This window comes from Chaetodon auriga, chromosome 5 (assembly GCF_051107435.1).
Source record: "Chaetodon auriga isolate fChaAug3 chromosome 5, fChaAug3.hap1, whole genome shotgun sequence".
Classification (NCBI taxonomy): domain Eukaryota; kingdom Metazoa; phylum Chordata; class Actinopteri; order Chaetodontiformes; family Chaetodontidae; genus Chaetodon; species Chaetodon auriga.
Genome location: NC_135078.1, coordinates 9,944,665 through 9,972,120, shown reverse-complemented (window position 1 = coordinate 9,972,120; position 27,456 = coordinate 9,944,665). Strand labels below are relative to the sequence as shown.

Genomic DNA, 27,456 nt, shown 5'->3' with positions numbered 1-27,456 from the left:
AAAGTAACTAGCAAAATCTGTGTGTACTTGATTTGTCCACTTTGACAGTGGTAGGAGGAGAGCAGCCGGGACGGGGACTGCGGTGATAAACACACACACGCAGTGAAGTCGTTAGTGGCTCGTCGCGCTCTGTAGCAAGGGTCTGGCAACACTAGCTGACTTTCAGGAAAGCTGACCTTCACGGACCGAGCTTTAAAGTCTAAACCGGGTTAGAAATCCAGGAATATACCTGAAAACACCAGGAATTTATCCCCCTCTCCCTCCCTCCCTCCCCCGGAGTCGGCTTATGTGACACATTAACGTCCCGAGCAGCGAAACGAGCGAAACATGACGGAGCTGAGGAAGCGGGGCGGAGGCGGAGGAGACCCCGACAGCACCGACAATATCAGCGACAAGGTAAGCTGCACCCTAACAAGTACAAAGACACCAGTTTCCCTTTGAGACCTCGCCCTCAAAACAAGTTAGTCCGGTTGTTGTCAGACGCGGGCCAAGCAGCCAAGCTAGCCGGGTTGCCAGGTTAGCAGAGGAGCTAAATAAGCTAGTTAGCTGCTGGGCTCCAGTAATCCCGCAACAACATCAACACAGTCACGGAAACAGCTCCGCATTAAGAAATAGTGACTTGTAGTTGGTGTGAGCTTCACGTCCTCGTCGTGGCTGTGGGAACTCTGTCACACTGTCGTTATGAAACAGACTCATCAGTGTCGTGCTCTCGCTGGTTCAGTCAGAACCGTGTGTGTCAGCTGAATACGGAGCTTGAAAGTTGCATTTGTGTAGTGTTTTATTAGAACAGGTGAGAGGCTCAGAGGGCCTTTTGACTGGTGATTAATGCAAGATGAAAGGAGAAATCTTCAGTGATCTCCAAAATTGGAGATTGAAGCCTTGAGGATCTTATTATGCAGTGTTTTGTGCCTCTTTCCTCACTGATTTGAACCATTCATACTTAGTGTCTGCACGTCTGCTGCATTGGCTGCAATGGCAGCTCTTCCGTGAAAGAGACTATAAATGTTTGTCAGAAAGATTCAAAGATTGGTTCCAGCAATTAAGCAACAGTACCGCTGATTTATGTTGATGGTTCATTCCTGTTCTTGGAAACAGCAGGTGACAGATCTGCTCTCCACTCAAGGCTCACTTACTCACTTGTTACAGGGTTTTCGACTGAATCTCACTGTCACTGTCAAGTCAGTTTCTCTTATAGTAAAATACCACAAATTTGCCTCAGATGGCTTGATAATCTCTACAAGAAAGGACGCCTTCTATTCATAGACTCAAAAAAAAAAAAAGAAGAAGAAAGAAATGGGAAAATCCTCAGCAGGAGCAAGAGAGAGGGATCCACCGCTTCAGGATTGACTGTAGATATTCAGTCTTTCCATTATTCAGGACAGTTTTAGGACTTTTCTTCCATGTTAGCTCAGAAGAGCTTTGCAGTTTGTTCTTAACCATGGAGACAAACCATTTGCATGGTGAACTAATGGGCTATGTCAGTTATGTCAAACATGTGCTGTCTTCATCGTCTTAACAGTGAGGATTCCTTCTTTGTAGCTTATCATTGTAATCTGAATATCTTTGGGTGAAGGAACGTTGTTCGCATTAAACAAAGACATTTGGAGATGCTTCCTTGGGCTTGAACACTTACAAACGGACTGACAGATCTGTTCATTGAAGGAATAATATATTACTCAGTAATGAAAGTGATTGGTGTAAGCAGTCCTAATGAAAATAATAATGCACCTTCAACTCTAGCCTTTCCAAACAGTCTTTCCAAACGACAGGAGATGGAAGAGTTGCTGCAGTTCGCAGGTTATGTTGCTTCTACCTGCTGTTAGCTGCAGTATCTGCCAGCACTGGCAGCCATCAAGACTGGAAGTGAAACCCATCGACAGCCTGCTTTTTAATCTCCATGTGTGGACTTTCTTTTAGCATGACTAGGAACAATAACTCTTTGGCCAAGTTGCTCAAGCAACATGCGATGGACATATAGAGTATGCAATTAATCTAATAATTGAATTAATCTAATAATATCATATGTAATAATTATTAATATATTATTATTAATTGGTTTGATGCAGCCTTAAATGTAGTTACTGTAACTTTATTCTTTAGAGTTATAGTGAGAAATGATTCTTCATATCACACTTTTCTTCTCTTTATGTTTGGACGGATTTGCCTTTGATGTTTATGGACAAGCAAGACTTCAGAGATAAAATGTATTTGACGGAAATCAAATCAAACTGTTTTAAAGTTGGTCTTGTTTGCATTTCTAATATATCCGTCTTTCTGTCAGGTGAATGGTGTTTTACCTCTGTCAGCTCCTGCACATTTACAGACAACTTTACATCTTCTTATTCCCCTGAGTCTTCCCCACAGTGGGAGTTAACTCCACCTAAGAGCTCGTCTCAGTGTCCCCTGTGAAATGCAGGAGTCCTTGAGCAATCCCACCTAGCTCACTGATTGACTAGAGAGCTCACTCAACGATACTCTGAAAATGTGTCAAGGAGTTAAAAATGGCCCAGAAACTCAGCAGACCGCCTTTAAATCATACATGTACCGCTGCATGCCCGCTTCCCACGGGGTCACCTCTTCGGGAAGTGTGTCGACACGGTGACCGAAATTTCCATATCACCTTGATACCTGAGAAGTCTTTGCATTTCTTGTTTTCTGTGACAGTCTAAAACCCAAAGATACTCACTTTGCTATCGTAGAAGACCAAGAACACAAGGATATATCCACTTCTGAGAGGATGGAGATGGTGAATTTTTCATTAAAAATTCATGAATTGAGTTGCCTAATTGTTGCAGGTTATTTTTCTTTCAACTGACTGATCAATTAATTGGCTTATACTTTCAGCCTAAAATCATGATACTTGAAATAATTCATTGTTGGTGCTCCATAATGCTAAAACAAGTGGTTAATTATTTGATTAGCCGATTGACAAAACTTAATCAACAGTTTTGGTAATTGATTCAGTGCTCAAGTTATTGTGGAAGCCAAACATTTATCGATTCAGAATTCTCCAGTGGGAGGATTTGCTGCTTTCCTGTCTTTTATTTCATGGTAACCTGAATGTCTTTGGTTTTTGGACTGGCGATCTGACAAAACAAGCAACTTTTAAAATGGTGCCTTGGACTCTAGCAGTGTGTGATGGGCATTTTTGTGTAGTTGCAGCCCTCATGAAGCCAGTCTTCATTACTGTGGCGTTTTCTGTACTTGAACAATTCATCTGCCAGTGTGAGCACCAGTCCCAAGTCTTTTTCCTTCTGTCCAGGTTTATATGCTACACTGAACCTTGTCTGTTTCACCAGGGACGGCTTCTAGTCCCTCGAACGACCCAGGTCTTGTTTATTCCAATCAAATTGCTGATTTTATTATCAGAAAAGACATAATTTTCAGGGTTTTTGCTTCTGTTATGTGAAAGGAATCCTAAGTCAACCTGACAGTCAAAATGTTTGAGTCACCGTAACTTGAGACGTCGTGTGTATTTCCTGTCCCAGACTGATAAACTGAGGAAAGTTTATCAGTGTTTTTGTTGATGGAACGCTGCTTCTCTGATGTCCGCCCCCTCTCTTGTTTTGAACAGTCCAGAGTTGGCTGATTGTTGGGACAGTGTCACAACAAACCACAAAGGCTTTGATGGGTTTTATTTTGTTTCTGTTGCATTTAAATGAAATGTGTTTTACCATGACGAAATTTCTGTTTCTGTAAACAGAGTCTGGGTGCTTTGGCCAGAGCGATATCGCCTCTGTTTCTGGTTTAACAAAAAGAATGTTACCCTTTAACAAAAAAGGTATCTTTGTAGGGATCCATAACGTTTTGACATTTAGAATAACAATCTGAGCCTGTCAGTGACATAAACAAACACTTTTAGTGGACATACGTTGACGGTGTGCCAGTGCCCAGAAGGACTGACATCACATTGCAGCTCTCTCGATCTATCCTGAAGTGGTTTCAAAAATTGTTGTCTCCATTAGTAACTTGGACACAAAAACATGGGAAAATGTGGTCCATAATCAGATTGAAACACTGAAATGTTCCAGGACATCTACAGATAACGTCTCTTTCACTGATTGAAAATGAAATGTAGGTCAAGCTGATATGAAAGATTTGGTATCATTTTGACATCACCTAACAGCCTGTTTATATGTTCTGTAGAAACTGATAGGTGCTGTCAGTCCTGTTTATGATAGGAAAGTTGCATCACGATGGTCCGTCCGCACAACTAGAAGCCACACAGCTTCTGACTGACAGTTCCCACTGGAGGCACTAAAAACAGACTCGTGGAACTGAAATACATCAACCGCATGGCATGCACGCCTATATGTCCTGTATTTGTTTCCGGTTACTGGCTGTGTGTGTTTATGTGTTCACGGTTTGGTCATGGTTGCCCAGTGCCACACTTGGCGTCTCATTAGTGTCCCAACTTGTTTGTCCTCACCTCCTCCAGTGTCCATTTATGGTGAGCTGTGGCCCTCAGCTGTCCCAGGGAAGCCCTCTCTCTCTCTCTCCCTCTCTCAACACATGAGGAGCATGACTAGACAAATTCAAGCAGGGATGTAGTGGAGGGTGAACTCTGTTAGCATGTCTGCATCTATAGAAGTTAATCTGAGTGTTTGGTTGATGATTAAATCACACTTTTTTTTTTTCCACCTTTTGATATTACAGGATTATATGTTCCACTTCTGTTAAACAGATATTATGATGTGTCAGAGATGTTTGTCTGGCCAATATAGTATATACTAGATTTGGGGGTGGCAATGTTGATATTTGAGAGTTAGAAAATACAGCAAGACAACAATACATTGGCCAATATTTGGTGATACTGTTCACGCACACACAGGATGCTGCTGTCTTTCTACGTGAGGCGAATTTTAAAGGCAGTGTAATTGCAAGTCAGTGAAAAGACGTAATTAGACTCAAATGTGCTGTGAATTGGCGTGAAGCTGTGTTGCGCAGGTTGAAAATGTTTAGAGCTGACCCTGATGAAGATTTTCATTGTCAATTAATGTCAGAATGGTGAAAAATGTCGGTTTCCCAAAGCTCAAAATGACATCCTCAAATGTCTTGTTTTGCATATAGCACAAACAGTCAAAGTAACAAATGACGCAAGGTGAAAACTCCTTGTGTGTTCTGTCTGAAGATGCCTTTTAAACACTCTGCTGTTGTTCCCGTTCCTCAGTTTTGGATGACGTACTCCTCTGTCCTAAACACAAACAACACACTCACAACACATAAATGAATCTCCACACAGCCTGACATGTTAATGTACTGTTGTAACACTCTGAGTTGAAGGTTTCCTATGTGAGGTCATTTATGTCCTCCTGCGTTTTATTATGTTGGCAAATTGCCACTCAGCCACAAGATAAGTGCTTCTTATATTTGCAAACACTTTGGCACCTAGCAAGATGCTATTTGGAGGTCTGTCTCTCTAGAAAGCACCCAGCTGTCTTAAGTGAAAGCAGTTGAAGAAATTAGGATACACTAGCTACTGGAGATGTCAGCACCTGTCCTGGCTCCTATTGAAAGATGCATTCATCAACCTTGTTTGGAGCGTTTTATTGGAAACCTGTGTTGGAGTGATCAGGAGAAATGCAGTGTTGTCCATGCGGAGTGCAAATATTTTGTGAGTCCACGTGACTTTTGTTGACAGCCTTGATTGGCATGTAATTATATGGTGTTAGCTTAATTCTGCCACCCAGAGAAAAGAAAATCTGATGGTGTGATCCAGCAGAGAACAACAGAAGGACTCCATGTGCACTGCAGTCCATCCTCAGATTGTTCTGACTAACCTGGCTGCATCTTTTCTGCTTCTTCTGAAAGCATAAAAGAGCTGCAGACTGTCAGGGAGTGAACCCATCACACAATTAATGGCTAATAAAAACTTTGGTTTCTGGTCTTTGTCAGCTAGTTTGGGGTGCTCTTAATTAGAAGCCGTCTTCAGTGCAGAGCTGACAGAGTTTAGCAGGGATGAGTCAGCTCTGTCTGTTCAGGAGGTTAGAGATTCAGTTTGTTGTGTCACACACACACACACACACCGTGCTGCAACTCTGCAAAAATGAAAAAAAACTGTCCCACACACACACACACACACACACACACACACACACACATATATGTATATATATATTTTTTTTCTTTTTCACACCATCCCTGTTTGTTATCTCCAAGGCCAATATTTACTTTCATTAATTAGTCAGCCGCACATACATGCCCTGCAGTGTGTGTTTGACTCACATGTCGACCTGGTGCTCTTCACACTGCTGCTCCACCTTCATGGTCCTGCATACTGTTGCCGGGACAGTTAGCGGCTGCTCAAGACTCCACATGACAGTTGACCTTGGTGGGCTGTCTGCCGGCCGGCCGGCTGGCCCAGAGCCTCCAGCAGCAGCGTCCGTGGCGGTGGCAGCAGCAGCAGCAGGCCGTTTAATGCTCTGCTGGTCACAGCTTCATTCTGCACAGCCCAAGTTAGAAATGTCTTTGGACAGCTGAGGAGCTCAGTGAAGTAAAGGATTTTTATTTGTGTGTCTTTAGTCATAGCAACATGTTTGTAATGTTTTTGTCCAGCATGAAATTTCTTGACAGCTATTGGATGGATTGTCCTTGATGTTTCACAGATACATACTAATAACTTTGATGATCCCCAGACTTCAAGTGTAGTGCCACCAAAAAGTCAAAATGTACATACCTATAAAACTTAAGACAGTATGCATTCAATTTCAGCTGTACTTTGCTGATGTGCTTTGCCTGACATTTAGACTAAATTTCTGTTTTATTGTCAGTTCATAATTCAGCCTGACATTAGGTGTTTTTCCTTAACCAATCAGTAGTGATTGGCACGTCCATGCTGTCGACATTTAATGACGATCAGAGAAATATGAAAGAAAAGTGGTGATCCAAGAGTTAAAACAACCTGTATAACCACATGGATCTTATCCATCAGAATCAGCTTTATTGGCCAAGTATGTGAACACATACCAGGAATTTGCCTGTGGTTTAATGTGATGACTGTTGGCATGCTAACGCGCTAACATCAGCGTTCAGGTCAAACCACAACTGAGCCGAGGCATGGGTGAGGCTGACAAAGTTAAAATGACAAAGGTGAAAGTCATGAATGACAGGCAGAGCTGAAATTGACAGGCGATGTTGTCTTTCCATTTTTCATCCGTCCAGCATTGTCCATGTCTGTATGAGCCTTTCAGTCCCACATGAACACCTTTGTGGCCACAGACTGTTGTGTCTCCTTCAAAATGTGTCATTTTGCTTTGTGCTGTTGAAAGCTGTCCATGCTAGCAGCAGTGCTGCAGAGCTATTTCAGGTTGCTGATTGGCCTAATGAGCCCATGTAGGTGATCCTTTCCACTGTGACCAGGGCCAGGCAGGTCTGGCTCTGGTCACAGAGCCTGCTGGTCTGGACCTCACAGGTGTATAGACTCCTTTGTTGTCCTGGGGTGAGAATTTTGCGACATTTTTGTCAGAATTTTGCAACATTTTCACAACTAATTGCGCCACTTTTTTTAGATTGAGTTTGTGATGATTTTCAGGATGTATTGGTTTTTGTTGTGGCTGGTGTAGTTTGTTGACTGTACTTCTTAAGCTTGTTCATGGATCCTGCTGTATTCTTAAAGTTATACTTAAGTGGTATATTTAGTCAAATTCTGGTCACCATGGTGCTGAAAAAAGTTTCCAGTTTTTGTCAGTTTACTATTCCAAAAATATGTCCTTTTTTATCCAAAACAGCAGCTCCGAGCCCATAAACGGCAAAGACCTTCAGTCATCGTTCCTGACATAAAAATCCATTTTAATTCCACTGTTACTGAAGAAAATGTGTCACCATGATAAGTCATTTTATGTTTGTGCTACAGGCCGTACTGTTTGTAATTATTATCAGTCACACTCTTGGCATTCTGGTATAGCCAGGCTCATAATCAAACACACACAAACATTTAGATTACACACAAGAACAGGAAACAACTTTTTATCTGCATGTCACAGTGGCGTGACTAGTTAATGCACTAACTCTGAAACGGTGTATATATTATTAGCTCTGCCGTTCTGAAAGGCAAAGGACAGGAAAAGGATTGCCCCAAAACCATGAGTTCAGTCAGTGTGAGACTTTGTTATTGAAGTTCATACAATTGAATAATAATGTTAGTTTGTTACATTTCTAATGCTGATCATATTTGCTTGAACCTTTGTTCCAGCCCTGAGAGAAATTCTTTAAATAAAAAAATAAAAAAATAAAAACTTAGAAGCACTGGTTTTCAGATCTAGCTGCTTTAGTCGGTTTTATTTATTGTTCAGACCCAACCCCCCCCCCCCGCAAGCGGCTGTGCTGCTGGAGGAGTGTTGCTTCAGGTCCTGGCATGATGAACACGGCCTTGGTTGTGTGGATATGGCTCGAGCGGCTCGTCAGCTGTCCTCTTGTCTGATCCCCTCCGCTCTCTTCCTCTTCCTCCCACCTCGCTACAGAGAAGGCAGTAATAGCCAGGAGGAGGACAAATAAGATAGCAGAGGTGAGCTGCAGGGACAATGATACTGCTTCTGCCTAACTGTCTCTTGGCTCACACACAGTAGAAAACATGGCTTTGCTGTAGAAAATGCATTTTTGCCTGCACCACCTGCTGTGGCTGCGTTCATATTTCATTTTGGGGTCTGTTGGCGGTGTTTTTTTTTTTTTTTTGCTGACTGGAATTTAAGGGTGATTAATACACTCAGGTCCAGGACTTTTTTGACACCGTAGCATAACTTCGGTTATTACCACACATATTTGCTGCGTTGTTCCAGATTTTTGACTGAAAAGTACTTTCACAGCGGCAAGCGTACTTTGCTAAACAAACAAAAGATTAACAGTGTTTGACGGCTTAATTAACAGTCTTGAGCACATTCACCCAGGTGAGGCTGTCCTGCTTGGTGTTTGTGCTGTACAAAGTGTAACATACAGTTGGTTCAAGCACTACAGACCAATGAATACACTTACTCACCCCAGCAGTCTGTATGCAGCATAACCCATTACCTTTCATCATCCTCTTGCTGGTGCATTCATTTCTGATGTCTTTGCATTGTCCTCAAGTTAGATTTAACCAAAATCCTGGAAACATCATGCATTTATTGAACTTGTCCTTTTAGCTGTGGATGTCCCTGAGCAAAAACAATATAATGTAAGTCATAGAAAGCATTATTTAGCATATGATCTGTATTATGTCGTTTTTATGGGTATATAAAATGTGAGAACGGATTGCTCATGCTGAAATCCAACTCTTGGGTCCTTTGTGGTCGCTCCAAGCATTGGTACTGTAACAGCAGGGACAGATGTGCATCACAATCCGAGCGGCAGCTGGCTTGACTGGGTTTTGCAAATGATGGCTCACTTGGCGGCAGCGAGCCTCACTAAACATGCCACAGCCCAGCTGAGAGTGAGTTTGGGTGTGCACTGCTGTGAAGGACAGAGGTGCAGCACAATAATCATTATCATCTTGTTTTCATAACTGTTGGAAGCCATAATCGTACTTGAAAATGAACTGAATTAGTCGCCCAGCCCTACTAACATGTACATTTGTACCTAAACTTTATTACAAAACAACAACATAGGTTAGACTGTAAAGATCAGGGCACAAAATAACGTTTTCCTCCATCTTTCTCAGACATGTGAATGACCTGTACTGTTTTATGATAAGTGGAGTGAGAACAGTTGTTCAAATGACATTAATGTGTCCAATGGCTGTCTGAATTCAACAGAAATCATCTTCGGAGTGTACTGGTTCAACTGTCTGCTTCTATTAAACCAGTGCAGTTGTTGTTTTGTGTGCTGTGTTTTCCTTTTTCAGTCAAGACGTTCCACTGCCAGATAGGACCCCACAGCTCTCCACTGTTCCGATCTGCAGGCTTTAACGTTTCCTCATTAAAACCTGAGTAGAAATCTTCAATTACACCTCCTCTCTCCTGAACTCCCAACATCAACTCAAGTGACCCCTTCTGTCTCAACCTCGACATGCTCCCACTGTCTGCACTTTTAAAGCTAATTACAATGTCTGACCAAGATCAGAGACCTTATTTCTAAATGAAAAGCTCTCTGATTTAACCCTGATGCCCCCACTGACCGTATTTAGCAACATTTGACTAAAAGTAACCATGAAAGGAAAAAATGTCCAGAAGCATCAGCGAGTCTCTCAAGTGCAAAAGGAAACTTAATCTCCCACAGTTGGTGTGTGAGCTCAGGAGGAATTTCACTGGGTTTTAAAAATAGCCTCTTTTGGGCAGGAGAAGCATCTCCACTCGCTGCTTTGTTACATGATCGACCATTACTAGTGTTAACTCAAGAACTAAAGTGCCGGGCTTAATTTCTAGCATGTCACTGGGTATTTACTTATTCATGGTGTTAAAGTGTGAGGCCATGCCTTTACAAATGCTTCTAAATCTGAAAATGCATCACGTTCTCTCAGTTTTGGCCGTCCACCCTCACTGGGCAGCATTTTCTAAAACCAAGGTGCTGATTTATGACTTTCATAAACATGGTATATGTCATACTGCTTTGCAGCAGCAAGAAGGATGCTTTCTGTGTGCGTTCATATAGCTGACCAAAAGTTTTTTTTTAATATTATTTGCATTTGTGTTTTATTTTACTTTATTAAAAACTCCTAGAATTTTGCACCAGTCAGTTTAGATATTAGAAAAGTTGAAAAATCATTACAGATATTTCATATCTAATGCCATGTTTCCACCGCATGGCGCAACTCGACTCACGTCGGTCGAGGTTCCAAGCAAGCTGAACCGATACTCAACAGTAAAATGAACACTGCAGACCAGATTGGTCAGAGAGAATCATCGCTTACATGACATGAACGTCATGCACAGTGACGGCAAATGGTGACTTTTTTTATTCACTCGACTAACCCGCAAAATCACATCATGGTCAATCGATGAAATACAGACGTTCCTCTGTTTGGCTGATGAAACGTTCTCAAAACGAAAGGATATCCTCCATCGTTCTTGTGCGTTTGTGTCACATTGAAGATGATGTCATGGCAGTTTTACCTGCCATCACTATGACGATCAGCTAAAGAATCACATCTACACTGCAGCTGGGGTGGAAAACTGAAGAATGAGGGTTCGAGTTGAGATGATTTGTACCATACAAAGGAATCACGGCATAATACAATCTTCAAAAGCGCTGTAGCACTGCAGTAACACAGTGACTTGGATTTGTGGGACACAAATAAATGCATGTGGAAATATTATTATTAGGCGCCTTTTGTTTATTATAGGTTAAAAAAAGAGGAAATGAATGACAACCCGTATTTGTGATTGTAATGAATGACTGATCTTAGATTATGCCTCATTAAAGCAGAAAGTCAACAAATGACTAAACCGGTTAGTAAATTATGAATAATTTTGCTTTTACTTTTAACTGCAGCACAACAAGAAACCCACAAGGACCCAACTGTTGTGATGGACAGATTTATAGAAAGTGATGACACTGCTCTCTGTTACATTTGTCCCCATCTTGTTACATTCAAGAAAACTTGTCACAGAGTAGAAACAGTGTACATGTAGAGGCTGTGTGTGTTGACTGGGTCTAAATCCAGATTAAAGATTCATTAACACCGGTAAAGATGTTTGCCTCCCGGGCAGAAACCTATTAACCTGTCGACACCAGGTGTAGACTTTCAGCTCAGTCACGCTCAGTCAGTAAACCTCCAGCTTCCCTGATCACATTGGAATCAAACTTTCTCCTTTTATGGACATTGTGAGGATTTTCTTGGGTTGAAATAGTGTGGAATATTTGGCATTATTATCTTCATCTTACTGTAAAACACAAATGTATTTCATTACAGGTCACTAGTTACACATAGAAGTATGTCAAAGGAAACAAAATCTATCAAAGTCAGTCACACATCAAGGTATGTTTGGGAAGGTGGTCATGGTGTCAGAGTATGTGATAAACACATCATACATGCAGCAAGAAAGACTGTTCTATGCAGTGGCTTTAATTTTGGAGAATAATTTGAAAGCATTAGTGCACATCACATCTGGTTGAAGAATTGACATATGAAACTGTGCAGAGGTCAGTTAATAGGTGAAGTTCGTCTGATGTATGTTGAGTGTGTCACAGCGTAGCGACAGGATGTGGGTGGTGTATTGCTCCAATAACTATTACGAGGAGGCTGTTTGCGCAAAAAGTCAGTGTTCCTTAAATGTACCATGTTTGAGAATTAACTGGAACCCTCACACACTCACAGTCTTCATCCAGTTGATACTGTGCAGGAAGAAGGTAGCAGGCGATCTGAGGGTTTTGAATCCCTGGAGGCTGTCTCTGGCTGAGAGGGGGACATTTGTTACACACAAAAACAATGCACGCACACTCCTCCACATTCACTTACAAACCTAGTTGAATCCCATCCAAACTTAGAGGACACATGCACCGCTTCTGTAGCATCCTCCCCCTCCCAGGTGAGAGACTGAACTCTGGCCTAATTAAACTGCCTGGTCCTCTATGCCTTCTCTCACTTCAGACGGGGCTCTATTTGACTATCGCAACATTCACTTGTCGTTTGCGTTTGCTTTTTTCTTTATAGGACAGTGCTGCTTATACTCTTCTTCTTTTCTGTTATCACCTTGTGTACACTGCAGTGCTGTGTGCCTCTGTTTTCTTCACTGCCCTGTCTGTCAAGTGAACGTTCCCTATCTCAAGTCAGTATTTGAATATCTGCTTTTGTCTGTGTTTGTCATGGCAGGAGGCCGATGGTGATGACAGGCTGGGCCTGCAAGGCGACGCAGAGGGAGAATGTGATGGTGACTCCAAAGCAGACACTCCAGATGTTCCTCTCTCCACAGCAGACACAGACAATACTCCACAATGCCTGAACAAAGCTCTGGAGGGCCTGCCACCCAGGTACACACTGGTACTCACCAGAGATCACAGCCACAGTGTGCAAGCTCTTCATTTTGCAGAAAGGCAAAGCAGAATCGGATGATCGGACTGATTTTACATACCTTGAGCCAAAGAAGCCTGAAGTCTTGTTCAAATGTACTTCAGCCATAATATAGTTGTAACCAGCAGTTTTCCCTCCTTCTCTCATGGAGTGACCCTGACGGAGTGATTGATCATCTTTTCCCTGTGCATGTAGGTTAATTGGACCAGAAATAGGTTGGAACCTGCAGATATGCTTGAACATGCTCTTATTAAAGCAGTGCAGCACATGCAGTTGCTAGTAAATGTGCAGATACCCAAAGGATTTACATAGTGGGTGAGAGAGTTCAGATACAGTTTGTCCACACACAGTAGAATTTCTCTGCATTTGACCCTATTGTTGAATTTGTTTTAACTCCCTGTCTAATTTTAATGCTAAATCAAAGCAGTATATACAGTATTTATGTTTCTGAAATTTAACCGACACTCTTACTCAAAGTGATTCTCGGCATCAGCCAGTGAGGCCTGTGAATGTAAAAAAAATCATCCCGTTTCCCTCACTTGACACACCTGTGATAAGTCACCAATCCATCACTCTTTGGTACATTGAAGTATTCCTTATGTACCTGAATGTCAAGTTCTGAAAAAGGCGTGCTGACAGCTTGTTGTGTCAGGTATTGTTTGTCCTCGGGTGAATAGTATGTTGTTTGGTGGGATTTTATATCATGACCTTTTAAGATGCTCCAAAACATGTTGTGCTTTGTCATTTGGGAAACAGCATGTAGCACTTTTTTTCACAGTGGTATCTTGGCCTGGTGTTGATGGCTGTTAGGTTGAATTTAGTAAAACTTGGCATGGAGATATTTGCATTTTTGCATGCAAAGCTTATGGAAAAATAGAGGAAGTATTTGTTTTTCTACATTTTTCAACATAATAATTGACCCTTGCATCCCCTTCAGAGTTTGGTATCTGTGGAGAATAATGGAGAATAATCTTCATTTATGGAGCTATATGGCATAGCTAGAAGGGGAAAGACTGTTGTTTGAGTGCCAGAACCTTAAAATACACACAGCAAGATAAAGTCTGAGAAGGTTTTTAAGGCTGTTCTTAAAAGAACATTTCTTTACATTTTTGTGGTGTGGAAATGCTTCTTGACAGCAGTTCAGAACTGTTACACTTGTCGAATCGGTGCCAGTAAGAGTCAGCAGCACCTTGAACACAAATGAGCAAGGTCCTGGTTGATATACAGATGAGAAGCAGAGGGTGTGACCAATGAGTGACGGCCAGGTCACAGGGCTTAAAGGCTCACAAGGAGGGAAGCACTAATCCCTGCAGGCTCGAGCGTCACAGGAGCCGGCGTGCTGCAGAGAGACCTGTGCATGAACAGACTGCAGAGAGAAAGGAGGGGGATGGGGGAAAAGCAAGGCAAAAGGGAAGGAAAGAAATATGAGTAAGGAAGAGTGATAATGATAAACAGATGAGGGTTGAGGTAGATAAAGAGACGTAGAGATAAAGAGCTGCAGATATATGGAGCGAGCTAAAAGCAAAATGAAAAAACAAAAGGATGAAGAGATGGACTTGAAGTTGAAGTGAGGAGGAATGGAGGTAGTTATAGTGACAGTAAGTGAGTGAGTGATGGTGGGATGGATTCAGAGAGGGAGAGTGTGTGTGTGTGTGTGTGTACCCACAGAGTGGAAGCAGCAGCAGCAGCTTTTTTCATGATGCAGCTGTTTTTCATCCATTCATACAGCAGGCACCAGGCTCTCTGCCCTGCTTGGCTCCTGTGCAGCTTTCCGCTGTTTCCTCTCCTTTGTTTTGCTCCCAGGCAGCAGGCAGTGCAGCAGTTTGCCTCACAGCCACACGCACTGCGTGATGTGTTGTGAAAAACACTCCATTGGGCCAGGCCTCATTCCACATTTTTAGCCATGCTTGTGTCATGCACAGGTGCTGCTGGTAAAGTGATTTACTGATAGTACTGAAGTATTTGTTTACCACTAAACCTTATGGCTGTACCAGCTACTAACAGGCCACAACATATGCCGATTACCTTGAATGCCAACAACAAGAGACGATGCAGGGCTGACATTGGTCATTTTATTTAGTTATAAAACCAATGACTATGACCAGACAGCGGCTTCTTTCCTAACAGCCGTCAACCAATGCTTCAACCGCAGCCTGAAGGCCTCCTCTCTGTTATCACCCATCTCTTTAATTCCACTAGTCAGCTGATACAAGCACGTCAAGCCTCTACATTCAAAGGCTCTGCTAATTATTATCTACTATTAGAAATTCATGGTTCAAATGTCAAGTCATATATGTATGTCATACTTTATAAGTAAGTCTTCAACAAACTCGTGTCCTGCATCTGCAGCTGCTGAGAGTTTGTTGAAGTTCCCTCAGAGGGCTTCTTTGACATGACTCTGTGTGTGTGTGTCTGTGTGTGTCTGTGTCTCTGTCCGTTCGTGTGTGCGTCTGTGTGTGTGTGTTTTTCCACAGATGGAAGAACTACTGGATACGAGGGGTTCTGTCTTTAGCCATGATTTCAGGCTTTTTCCTCATCATCTATATGGGACCTGTCACTCTTATATTAGTGGTAAGTGACGATGATTGATACCGTAGCAAATCTTTTGAGTCCTCAATACGTCTAACCGTCTAACCTGTCAGGATTTTTTTTAACTAGTTGTATTACTTGTAATTTAGAGTTGTATGATGGCTGAAAAGAGGTAGAGAAGTATTAAAAAAGAAGCTTTTGTAAACATACCGGTTTAAGTACTGACTCAGTTTGTTTCTCAGGCCTGTGCTTTGTTTATATAATTCTGCTCTGATCCCATCATCTGATGTAGGTCATGACTGTCCAAATCAAGTGTTTCCAAGAAATCATCACCATCGGTTACAGAGTTTACCATTCCTATGAACTGCCTTGGTTCAGGACACTAAGCTGGTAAGGAGAATTGATTTCACAGTGAACAGCAGTTAAAGTATACTGTAGATGTATTATGAACAGAAACTGGTTTACTCTTAGAAGAGCAATACACACTTTAACATATGCTCAAATATCACTGTGCAGCTCTGTGACCATTGTCCTGCTCAGAGACACTTTAACAGGACAGTACATTTGTAGATGGACACACATTGACAGGGGTTCAGACCAGTATCTGCACCAATCCCTCTGGTCATTTATGTTTTAGAGGATGGAATATTTGTATTTCAGACATAATGTTATATAAAGTCACAAACTTTCATCAAGATGTTGCTGTCAAACCTCTGTACTTTTCTTGGTGATCGTGTCCACTTGCTCTAGTAACAGTAACAGTTATGTCAGTTAGGTACCATGTCAGCACTTAGCATAAAAAAATTACATGATACCCAGATGTACTTTAACATCTGGGCAAGAGTGGCGTCTTACAGGAACCTCAGACCAACTGAATGTGAGGTCTGTATTCCAAGCAGTCTTTTCCATGTAATGGTATGCTAGAAAATCCACACACAGGCAGAATTTCTCCTTTAAAGGTAGCTCTCAGTCATTTCTTCTGGCAGCTTCACTCACTCTGCTGTTCCTCCAGTAAAGTGCTGACTCGAGCCAGCTTCATCTGCAGGTAGTAGCTCTGAATATGCAACGCGCACCTACCAACATACTGCAGGAGTTTTCTCCTGTATCTGTCCAGTGTTTTTGTTAACTGTCACCTTTGCATACACACACACGCATGCAAGCGCACACACTCACCCACACACAGTATGCGACAGCAGCGCTCAATGCAGCCAGGAGCAAAGGTCACTGCCATGTTGGAAGTGAATGAAGGTTAATTGAAACTTGCCCCTTTCTCACACACACACCCACACACACACAAATACACACATACACACACACAGGTGGTAAGACATATCAATAGACATTTAAACCCAGGGCCCCACACAACACACAGCAACACTGGAAGAGGTTTTTCATTTCAGACTGAAGTGCACAAAAACAGGAGCTGTTGCACACAATTTATGCACAACCTAACTACGTGGCTCCATGCCAAGAAGCACTCAAGCATACTGAAGAAAACATAAAAAGAAAGAAGATATTCTAAAGAATAAACCTTAATTCCCCTTTTTTGCCTTAGGTACTTCCTTATTTGCGTCAACTACTTCTTCTATGGTGAAACTGTAGCGGATTACTTTGGGGCTCTGGTGCAAAGGGAGGAACCTCTGCAGTTTCTGGCTCGTTATCACCGCTTCATCTCCTTCGCTCTGTACCTCGCAGGTGGGTCTGGCCTTCAAGACAATGCGACTGCGGTATCTCACAAAACACACATGCTCTTTGGCCCCTCTGCTTCCACTCACGTTTTCTTTACAGGTGGATCCGATTTTGCCAAACATAGTATTTGTATAGTAGAGTTACAAACAGCATTACAGGGGAGAAAATAAAAGAGAAACAAAGACCTCAGGGAGGCTGGTAGTGAAATCTCATGAGTTTATACACTGATTTACAATGACACGAGCTCATCACCTCTTTTCCTTCCTCATTTACTCATTGTGCATTGGTTTATTGCTCTGGTAAACTGCAGGGGGATGTGTTACAAACCGCAAACATTGACCTGTGGCTCTTATCAAGCCATTTGTTGTACTTATGATTGACATACGTTGTGTGTAAAATGAACTGATGGTTAACAAGACCACTCTTTTCCAAAACGCCTAAACAATCTTCTGTAGTGGATCAAAGCGGTTTTTTCTATTGATAATGAATTGCATATACTTTACACTGCTGTTGAACAAGTTCAACAGCTACCACTGTGTAGTGTTAAAATTTAATCCATCCCAGTCACACATTTTCCTGAGGAAAAATTCTGAACAGGGTGCTACATGTACGTTCTCAGACAGCTTTGAAGTAGAGCCCAATGATTCCCACTATGACAGTGTAACTGTAGCCGGTGGTGGGGGGTGTGATGGGGGATGTAGTTTAATGAAAATATTTCAAATACCTTACACAATTTCTAGCATTTCTAGTAGGTTATATCTTATTTCACCATTTTAATTCTACTCAATTCTCCACCTTATGTTAGTGTTCACTCACAAACCACTTCAATCTACTTACCTTGCTTCTCCCTTCAGTCCTTCACACACACACACACACACACACACACACACACACACACACACACACACACACACACACACACCGCCCCTCTCCACACCTTTCTCTCTCCCTTTTTGTATCTGCTCTGTTGACTTTCCTCGTCAGCAGTATGTTGACACAAAAACACAACTTGCATTTTACAGTTTTTTCACCAACAATTGCATTTCCACAACAGCAGGCCAACCGCATGTGGCTCGTTGTTATTTCGTAGCCAATCAAAGCCATTGAAAAAAACGCAGTAACAAATGACATCAGCACCAACCAGGTGCACTTACAAGCATTTACAAAACAGCTGCATAAGTTGGCCAACATTGAACGACAGAGGTTACACCACAATCAGTGCATGTACAGGAGGGACGTATACCAGAGAACGCCTCTGAACGCCTCACTCTGTGTTTCCCTGCAGTTCAACTGTCAGTACATGGGAGGGATAGAGCTAGGGGAGATTGCCCACCAGTTAATCGTTTGTGGATGGTGTGGTTCTCTTGGACGTATTAAAAAATGGAAATAAAAAAGGCTTAAATAGATGGATGGCCCACCTAAATAAAGTAAATAAACACTGCACAAGTATATTATCAGTGTGCATGTTGGCCAATAAGTAACTAGAAACTGCAGTGCAGAAATGCCTGAGATATGACTCAGGTCATTTAAATACAGTGCTGTCATTGTAGTATGGCCACCATATTTTTTAATTGTAAAATATCCCATTCAGTACATATTCAGTGCTTAACAAAATAGACCACCTGTCATAAAAACAAGAAAACATCAACAACCAACAACAACTGAAAGCACACTTGACCACACTGTGAGAACACTTTATGTCTTCCCCTATTTGTCTCATCCAGCATCATGAAGAGCTTTAATGCGGACTCTTTCATTTTCAGTGTGCTCTCAACGTTTTACCATTTTGAGCAGGAATGAGGAATTTCATACTGAATTCACTTTTTTATACCCAAATTTGAGCCGGCTCACTGGGCGTCTCTGAGAATAAGCATAATAGCATAACATTCAACCACTAAAACTAATTTTTCTGTTCAGGAATGCAAGTAAATAACTATAATTTGACATATTAATCAAGAAATAATAATGTGCTTTACTGTTTTTTCAGTTTTTTGTAAATCAGTAAATTTGAAAATTCATGGATAACTATAATAATTAGATTTTAGCATTAAACATGTCATTTTGGTTAAAGAGCTTCTACATATTGGTGTACTAACCATTACAGAAACATAAAAAATGATTTTGGTATTTACCAATGCTGTTAATTTAGGGCAGCTGTGGCATAAACCTTACTTGGGGCGGTGGTCTAATTAATTTGTTAAGCGCTGTAAATGCACTGATCATACTGTATCAGCAGCTCTTTGACTTTCTGCTGCTGTTACAAAAGGCTCCCTCGGGGATGATGATCAGAGCTTCCGTCCACTGATGTCTCACTGGTTAGTTTGTGACTCAGGGTGAACACATTGCTTCCTGTGTCGTGACTTGGTTGTCTTTCACTCGACCCAGCCAGGCGTCAGCTGCGGTTTTAAGCCCCAAGGACATTCTGAGCTAGACAGCATCTTCTCCATCTGTTGGCAGTAAGGGCTCCCCTGAGGGTCTTCCCAGGTTTATGTAGACAACCCTGTCACAGGAGCTTTCAGCCGTCAGCCTCCTCAATTCAAGTTCACACGTCCGATTTGATAAAAAGAGAGAAGCAGGCTTCACACACCTCCCCGCACGGTATACAGTAATTAAGTTGTTCTATGTAATATGTGTTTTTTTAATCTACCGTATACTTTTTCAACTTGGAGTAAAAACTGACAGCATGTTGTCTACTCTTTCACAGGTTTCTGCATGTTTGTGCTGAGTTTAGTGAAGAAACATTACCGCCTGCAGTTTTATATGGTGTGTATCAGCCAAGTAACCCTCTCCTTCTCCTCCTTCTCCTCCTCCTTCTCCTCCTCCACCACTAAACTCCCTGTCCATCCTCTTCCACTGCTTCTTACCCCCTGTTATGTTCTTCTGAGAATGGTTTTGGAAACTCATCTTGTGCTCTGGTGTTGCCATTGTAGAAGTCTTTGTGGACACTTTTTTTCGCTTTTCGGCTCTTTTAAAACGCAAAAGTATTTTCTGTTAAATGCTTTACCTTTATGTTATACTGTACTACTCAACAGATGAGCTGATCCTGGATAAGTGCAGGACTTCTGCAATGGCTTCAGCTTTGTTTCACTTCACGTGCATCCGGCTTGCTTTTTTCTGCCATCTGTGGCGCCTTTATGCTCCACAGATCATTAAACCAAATCGTCGTATTAGTGCTTCGTATTGTCTTTTATTTATCAGTATTTTGTGTGTTTTGATGAATTTAATTTTCGTTTTATTCATTATTTTGCAGATAGATGTATGCAAAGCACTAAAAAGTGTCATGAGTGCACATTTTTTAGAGAATTGGTTTCACTAGTAACCTATTTAACTCCATTAGCATAAAGCCAAAAGTTCAAAAGGAAGCTAAGTCTGGTTAATGTGTTGTAATATTTCCTGGCAATAGAAGGCACTTTCTCAGCTTGAATACTCAGTCCTGTCTGTTTTGTTGTGCTGCTGTGTTCGTGTTTTTCTTATCTATTCTATTTTAAACCTTTGGTGCATGCACCCTCACAAATTTTTTCATTTAATATGTCCAATTAATTTGTGACACTCATCCCAAAATGTTGCTGCTGCTCTTCTAACACTATCCTACATTTCTTTGTTTTGATGTTTTTGACACGTATATCATCTCAACCTGCAGTGTGGCTTCGTCAGCATTCGCTTCGTCTGTCTGTCTGTCTGTCTGTTACGAATCCACTATTTTCTGACGCGAGCCAACTTCTGAGCAGGCGTGGCTACATTCCAGTGCAGTGACACTGTGGTGTTTGTGTTTGTGTTTGCCATTCCAGTTTGCTTGGACCCATGTGACCCTGTTGATTGTGGTAACTCAGTCTCACCTTGTCATTCAGAACCTGTTTGAAGGAATGATCTGGTAAGCAGGACACAGACAGACCAGAAGAAACCTGCCTTGTTGTCTCTGACTACCGCTGCACCTGTGTCTTCACTAGTGTGTTCTCACTGTTATGGTGCTCTTCATATAGGCTTTTAAGGTTTGAATAATGCAACAGAAAGTGACCTGGGGCAACAATTATTTTAGATATCCAAATCATGTAGACAAATAAAGCATATTCTGTTCTGATTAAATGCCCTAAGTCATTTATTCAACTAGATTCATAATAATGACCTTTTTATTTTCAGTTTTTATTTTTTTTAACATGTTGCAATGTTAGATTACCACGCAAGTTATTTTCTCCTGACGCAGCTCAAATTCATAGTAGAGCAGACACATTTTCCAGCCACAGGCAGAATTGATTAGATTTTGGCTTGTGGATGGTGTACGTTCTCCTCCCGTCGCTTAACACTGGAAATTCCTTCCTCCAGGTTCATTGTTCCGATCTCCATTGTGATCTGTAATGACATCATGGCCTACCTGTTTGGATTCTTCTTCGGGAGGACTCCACTGATCAAGGTACGTCAAACGTTGCCTTATATTGTTCTAATTACATTTAGTGGCTTTAATACTGTTTTTAAGAAGCATCCAGAGAGCTTCCATTAACAGATCAGCATCACTACAAGCACAAGTAGTTGCAAGCACCACCAGTAGTAGATATTCTCTGTCTTGGCAATCATGAAAATAGACAAAAATAAAATTTAGAAATGTAATTTTGTATCAGTTTATATTGTATAAACAGTGTGAATGCTCAGTGACGGTGATGCTTACCGACAGTAGTCATATCATTCAGATAAGCAGAGCTGATGTGAGCTGTAGATTTATGAGTTTTAGGTGCTTGAAATGAGACATGATTTATTTTTTTTATGTCTCATTTACCTAAAGAAGAAATGATTCATACACTGAACTGACATTTTAAAGCCTTTCCTCTGCAGCTTCTTTAGTTTAGCCTGGTGGGGAGTCTCAGTACAAGCCATCCAGTCTTTCTGTGACCTGTCTGTCAACCAGTTCTGGATTCATGGCAAGAGGCTGAGCTTGTTTTTGGTGGCTGTAGGGGTTCACCAAGGTTGTGGTTTTCATGTGCAGAATCCTTAGTCTCAGCTGAGGATTTGAGAGTCTTCGGTTTGGGGACCTTGTGATAGTCTCCTTGATTTTTGCCTGTGATGTGCTGTAGTTCCTTAGCCTCACTCAAACATGACCTCCGCGCTGCACTGGGGCAGTTTGCAGCTGAGTCGTAAAAGGTTGGGAGAGAAGTCAGGAGCTTCACTTTTGAGGATGTGATTCTCTGCTGTAAAGTTCCCTTTGGATTAACAACAAGTAGCTGCCACATGTCGGAATTAAAGCATCTAGTAAGGGTCTCATTCATGAGTAAGGGTAATAGGGTGCATCAGCAGTGATGCAGGTGTTGTGTCGGACTCAGAATATACGACTTGATCTATGTTCCAGCAGTCACCTGTGTCATAAAACCAGCTTTAAGTGTGAGGAGCTCAAACATCCAGATGGAGATCTGAGTAGAACTGATGCTAATTTGTGTTGAAAGGAGTCCGTTGAGAACTTGAGATGATTCAGTATCTGATCAGGATGCTTCCTGGAAGCCTCCCTGTTGGATAACATCTGAACATGTGAAAATAGATCTCAGGGCGGACCCAGAGCACACAGTTGGGATTACACAGCAATGTTTGTCTCAGGGGGAATCAATGCATGTGGCTGGAGTGAATGTCTGGGCAGCTGCCTCATGACACGGAGCCAAACAGATGTTAGAAAAACAAATTGGATGTATTTGGCTTGTTTGGCTCCATATATTCTCCTGCACACAAGCACCTTGTGTCATCCCGACCGATCAACAGCAAACTGTTCCCTCATCAGCCCTGAATAGACTGGCAGTGTTTCAGTGTGACAAACCTGCTAATAAGTAACTCTCCAGGTTGTGACACAGGCGTGCAACCTGAAAACAGGTATGCGACTTTGAAAGTGAACAGTTTGGGTACTTTCTTGAACTCCTTTCTCAAATTTACTGAACACCATAGGATCAGACTCCATAAGATTAAACACGGGGTAAGTGCATGAAAGAGAATTATGACGATGGCTACGGCTGTGCATCGATCCACACAAGAGCTACTCAGTAAGTCGGAGCTGGGGTTTGTTTTAAATCACATGTAGTTTGTGGTGAGGCTGATGTCATGTCATGAGAAAGATGACCTCTGTTTCTGTGTCTAACCTGCCTGCAGCTCTCACCCAAGAAGACCTGGGAGGGCTTCATCGGAGGCTTCTTCTCCACTGTGGTCTTTGGCTTCATTGTGAGTACACTAGATCTGCTTTTACTCCTCACTCACATGCTCCCTTTTTCCTTCCACTCTCGGTTTCCAAGTACCCAAGGCTAAAACATTTGTGTTTGCTATTTTTGCAGCAAGACATATTTTTAGTATAGAGTGAGACATCTAAATCGATCATCTGCTAAAATTCTAGTGTAGATGAGAAACTGAAACTTATGAGATGTTTGGGGTGTGACGTGGTCGGCAGTTTTCCCAACATGCTCACAACCACCAGACAGTGCTTTCATAACACACTGTCACATGGGCTGCAGTTTTTGTCTCAACAGAGAATGTAAAATATTCTTTGATGTTGGAAATTGGACGGAACCAGGACGGAAAATCATTTTTGCTTCATCCTCCACATATACTGACCGCTTTCGCTCTCAGTCATTAATTTCTATCAGCATGTAGCTGGTGGAATTTTCCAAATTTGCACAAAAACATGATGCTTCCTTCAACGTTTTTGTTGATGTCATGCCATCCTAATGCACTAACAGAGTTAGCTGGTCTCTTCTTCGTGTTTTGTTTTACCCTCAGCTGGCCTACCTCCTGTCACAGTTCCAGTACTTTGTGTGTCCCGTGGGCTTCAACAGTGAGACCAATGGCTTTACAGTCGAGTGTGAGCCTTCTGATATCTTTGTGATGCAGGAATACACTCTTCCCACTGCGGTACAGAACATACTGAGATGGGTAAGTCTTTGTCCTCTCCATTCATTTCATTTAAAATCTTTTGCAGCAACTAAGACCATTTGAAATATAACGTATGCTCTAAATTAACTAGCTCACTTCTGTAGACATATTGTATGCCATTGCAAGGAAAACTAATCAAGTCACATTTCGTCCCTCTTTTAGAAAACGGTGAACCTGTATCCCTTCCAGATCCACAGCATCTTCCTCTCGTCCTTCGCGTCTCTCATTGGGCCTTTTGGTGGCTTCTTTGCCAGCGGCTTCAAGCGAGCCTTCAAAATCAAAGTAAATAACATCTCAGTTTCTCCCTTATTTTGTCTCTTGTCCAACAAGTTTACTAAATGTGTGATTTACTTTCCTTCATCGGAGGCATTGCTTAGTCTTGTTTCCCTTTTCTCTCATCATCATCATCATCATGTATTTTTCTACTGTGTTTCATTTAAATCTGTTTTTCAGATGAGATTTAAGAGTCATTAGCTCTTTGGGTTTTTCTGCTTTGTAGTCACAAGTTAGTAGTTAACATCTCTGCAGTCTGTGTCTTGTGCTAATTTGTGAGCAAGTAATGGCAGAAACTTGAGGGAGGCTTTTGAATACCACAGAAACTGGCCGGGCCACTTCAGCTGGTGAGGAGTAGAGATATAACTACAGGTGACAGGTAGCTCACCAGTGCTTTGTATCATCTCTCACGCAGCAGCACACACTCATTGCTGCAGGCTATCGAGGTAAACTGCAGCCTCCTACTGTGAGACACGGCGGCACCGCTGCTGTCATGTGAAAAGTCATTTCTCAAACAGCTGAGTCAGTTAATGCTTGTGCGTCTGCATGTTGCTGACTGCCTTTTGCGGCACATCTCCACCTAGTGGCACCATTTGTTTTTTGGCACCACAAAAAGAAAGTATTTAGAGAATCTTGTAATACCTTTGAAGAGTGAAGAGAAGAATTAGGATAAATCATCTGCCTGTAACCACAGACACACATTACACGTGTTAATCCCAGACTCAGCAAGTACGTGAGTTTTGATGATATGATGCTCTCGTCTTTCCTCTCCTGCAGGACTTTGCCAACACCATCCCCGGCCATGGTGGCATCATGGATCGATTCGACTGTCAGTACCTGATGGCTACCTTTACGCACGTCTATATAGCCAGCTTCATCAGGTAGGAAGAGGAGGGAGGCTCACTGTTTGTATATCACTTCTCATAAAGCTCCGCATGTCCGTTAAGTAGAAGGAACTTAGAAGCACACCAGTAATTAGAAAAGGGTGGGCCTGCACTTGGCTCCATCAGTGCGTCAGGAAAAACATCAGCAACATTGCTGGACTCCTAATAAAACACATAGATAATGAAAAACATTAACAGTATTACTGCAGCGTATTGAGGACAGCAACATGTAAGAGAATTGCAAATGCGTATATATACAGTACTATGTTCTGTGGTATTAAGTAGAAATTACACAATGTCACTGACGGAGCAGACTTAGTGGTTATCAATTAGTGTAAAACCTAAATGACTATAAGTCCATAATGGAACAAACTTTCTTTAATTGCCACTTCAAGTATTGTTCTAGCCAGAGTATGCAGCTGGTGTTCATTTCTGACATATATCTAAATTCATTTTGTGTCTTTTAAAAACGAGTAAGCAGAAACCTTGAGAAACTTGCTATGACCTTCAAGGCATGGGTCATGTGACCAAACAGACGAACAAAGGTGTCTGTAGACTACTTTTTGGTGGCATTGCTAGCTTGGGTAACATTACTTGTATTGCAGAAAAGGGTTAATAGTGATGACGCACAGCAAAGGAGAAAATGCTGTAAAGCTTATTAATGAACCTTCTGCATTGAGCAGGTTCTGTTTGTTCTTGACAAACTAGAATTTGAATGATGCAAAAATATTGAAATGTAAAAATGAAGACTTAGTAAGCTAACATATATCGTGTCATGAATGACACTCTCTAATTTCTAGTTAATCAAAGTTTACTTTTTATTTTTTTACCTCAAATTCTTGAGAGTGTATGTCTGTCATTGGTCATGAAACGTCCTCATCACTAAACCCGCTGTCTGTGTGTGGCATTCAACAGCTCACACATCTAGTCGTTATTAGCCAGCTGTAAACATGCAGGCAGATTGTCTCACTAGTGGTGATGCTACGTCAGCTCATTTGTCCCTCGCCTTGTAGTTCACTCCTGTGTAGCCCTCTGCAGAAAGGACTGAAAGTTACTGAGAGCAGAGGAGAGTTCCTCTTAAACGTCCTGGTTTGCTGATGGTGTCTGGCTTGTTGATGCAGGAAGCTTTGAGAACCTCTGTTCATTCATATGAGCTGCTGGACTTTGTTATTTCTCTGTTTTTCCACTTTCCTAATTGTGGTTGTAAGATACGGTAGCACCAGACTGGGATTTTTTACACGGCTATTTCCATTGCGATCACATTTTTAATCGTCGTCTTGCAGGGGACCGAACCCGAGCAAAGTGCTCCAGCAGCTGCTGATGCTTCAGCCTGAACAGCAGCTCAGCATTTTCCACACTCTGCACTCCCACCTGAGAGAGAGGGACATGCTGCCCCCCGCTGCTGGCCAGGCTGAATGAAAGACCACCGGCTTCACAGGGGGATGACTGGAGGGTGTGTGAGATGGTTTGGCAAGTTTATGTAAGCATGTACACACGCACACACAAGACACACACTTAGTTAAATATGGCTGTACAGTGTGTGTGAGCCCAGGCCTCTCGCAGAGCATCCATTGTCATACTGCCGGCTCTTCATTCGACTCTCAACCAGCTCAAAATCACAACTTTGAACCCGATGTGACTCTCCGGACTACGTGGAATAAACTCGTAAAAAAAAAAAAAAATCACACAACACCAACAACACAAACACGCACATAAAATAAAATAAATAGGCGGCTTTGTTGCTTTCCACTTGGACCAGCACATAAACAACAACACGCTTCACGAGTCCCCATCCTAAAAACTTACAGACTGAAGATGAAATGTGTCATTGAACAAAACGGACTCTAAAGCACATAGCGTTCTCCATGCGGGTGGATGATGGATGTGCAGTTTCCCTGTGGACGGCAAATATTGCACTGACTTTATCTGAACAAATGGATTTAAGATGCTTTTACCAGCATAAACTGGGCCCAAAGTGTTGGGCACGTGGACCTGAGCTACAGCAAACAGACTGTTGGGACTTGTCATTCTGGGGTTTGGGTGTGGGTGGTGCAGCAGGGTTGTCCAACATGCTCTAGACACTGTTTTATAGACTATGCTCTGTATAATGGTCCTGAACCTCACAGCATAACTAAACATGTAGCATGTATGAAAGTCCTGCCTTGGGCTACTGCTAAACTAAGCCATGTTTGTTCTCTTCTTCCACAGTGTGAACTTTTAGCTTTTAGTTTAATGTCTCAATCTAAATAACTCGCACATTTAAAGTCAATA

At 42.0% G+C, this 27,456-nt stretch overlaps 1 protein-coding gene across 1 annotated transcript; it reads left to right on the top strand.

Moving 5' to 3' along the window:
- The first annotated feature begins 34 nt into the window (after positions 1–34).
- On the top strand, positions 35–26,867 carry cds1 (CDP-diacylglycerol synthase (phosphatidate cytidylyltransferase) 1). The gene is made up of 13 exons (XM_076730406.1): positions 35–396; positions 12,722–12,879; positions 15,394–15,490; positions 15,741–15,838; positions 17,004–17,143; positions 19,842–19,900; positions 20,926–21,008; positions 21,458–21,545; positions 23,255–23,323; positions 23,876–24,028; positions 24,191–24,310; positions 25,079–25,182; positions 26,469–26,867. Exons 1-13 carry the CDS (start codon positions 328–330, stop codon positions 26,602–26,604), a joined length of 1,374 nt encoding a protein of 457 aa, XP_076586521.1. The 5' UTR covers positions 35–327; the 3' UTR covers positions 26,605–26,867.
- The last annotated feature ends 589 nt before the right edge of the window (positions 26,868–27,456 follow it).

What these genes read in the sequence shown, in the direction of transcription:
- cds1 (XM_076730406.1), top strand. Translation starts at nt 328, where the DNA reads ATGACGGAGCTGAGGAAGCGGGGCGGAGGCGGAGGAGACCCCGACAGC. An exon ending in GGAGGACTCCACTGATCAAG is followed by an intron (nt 21,546 to 23,254) that starts GTACGTCAAACG and finishes ACCTGCCTGCAG; the next exon opens with CTCTCACCCAAGAAGACCTG. An exon ending in TACAGAACATACTGAGATGG is followed by an intron (nt 24,029 to 24,190) that starts GTAAGTCTTTGT and finishes TCCCTCTTTTAG; the next exon opens with AAAACGGTGAACCTGTATCC.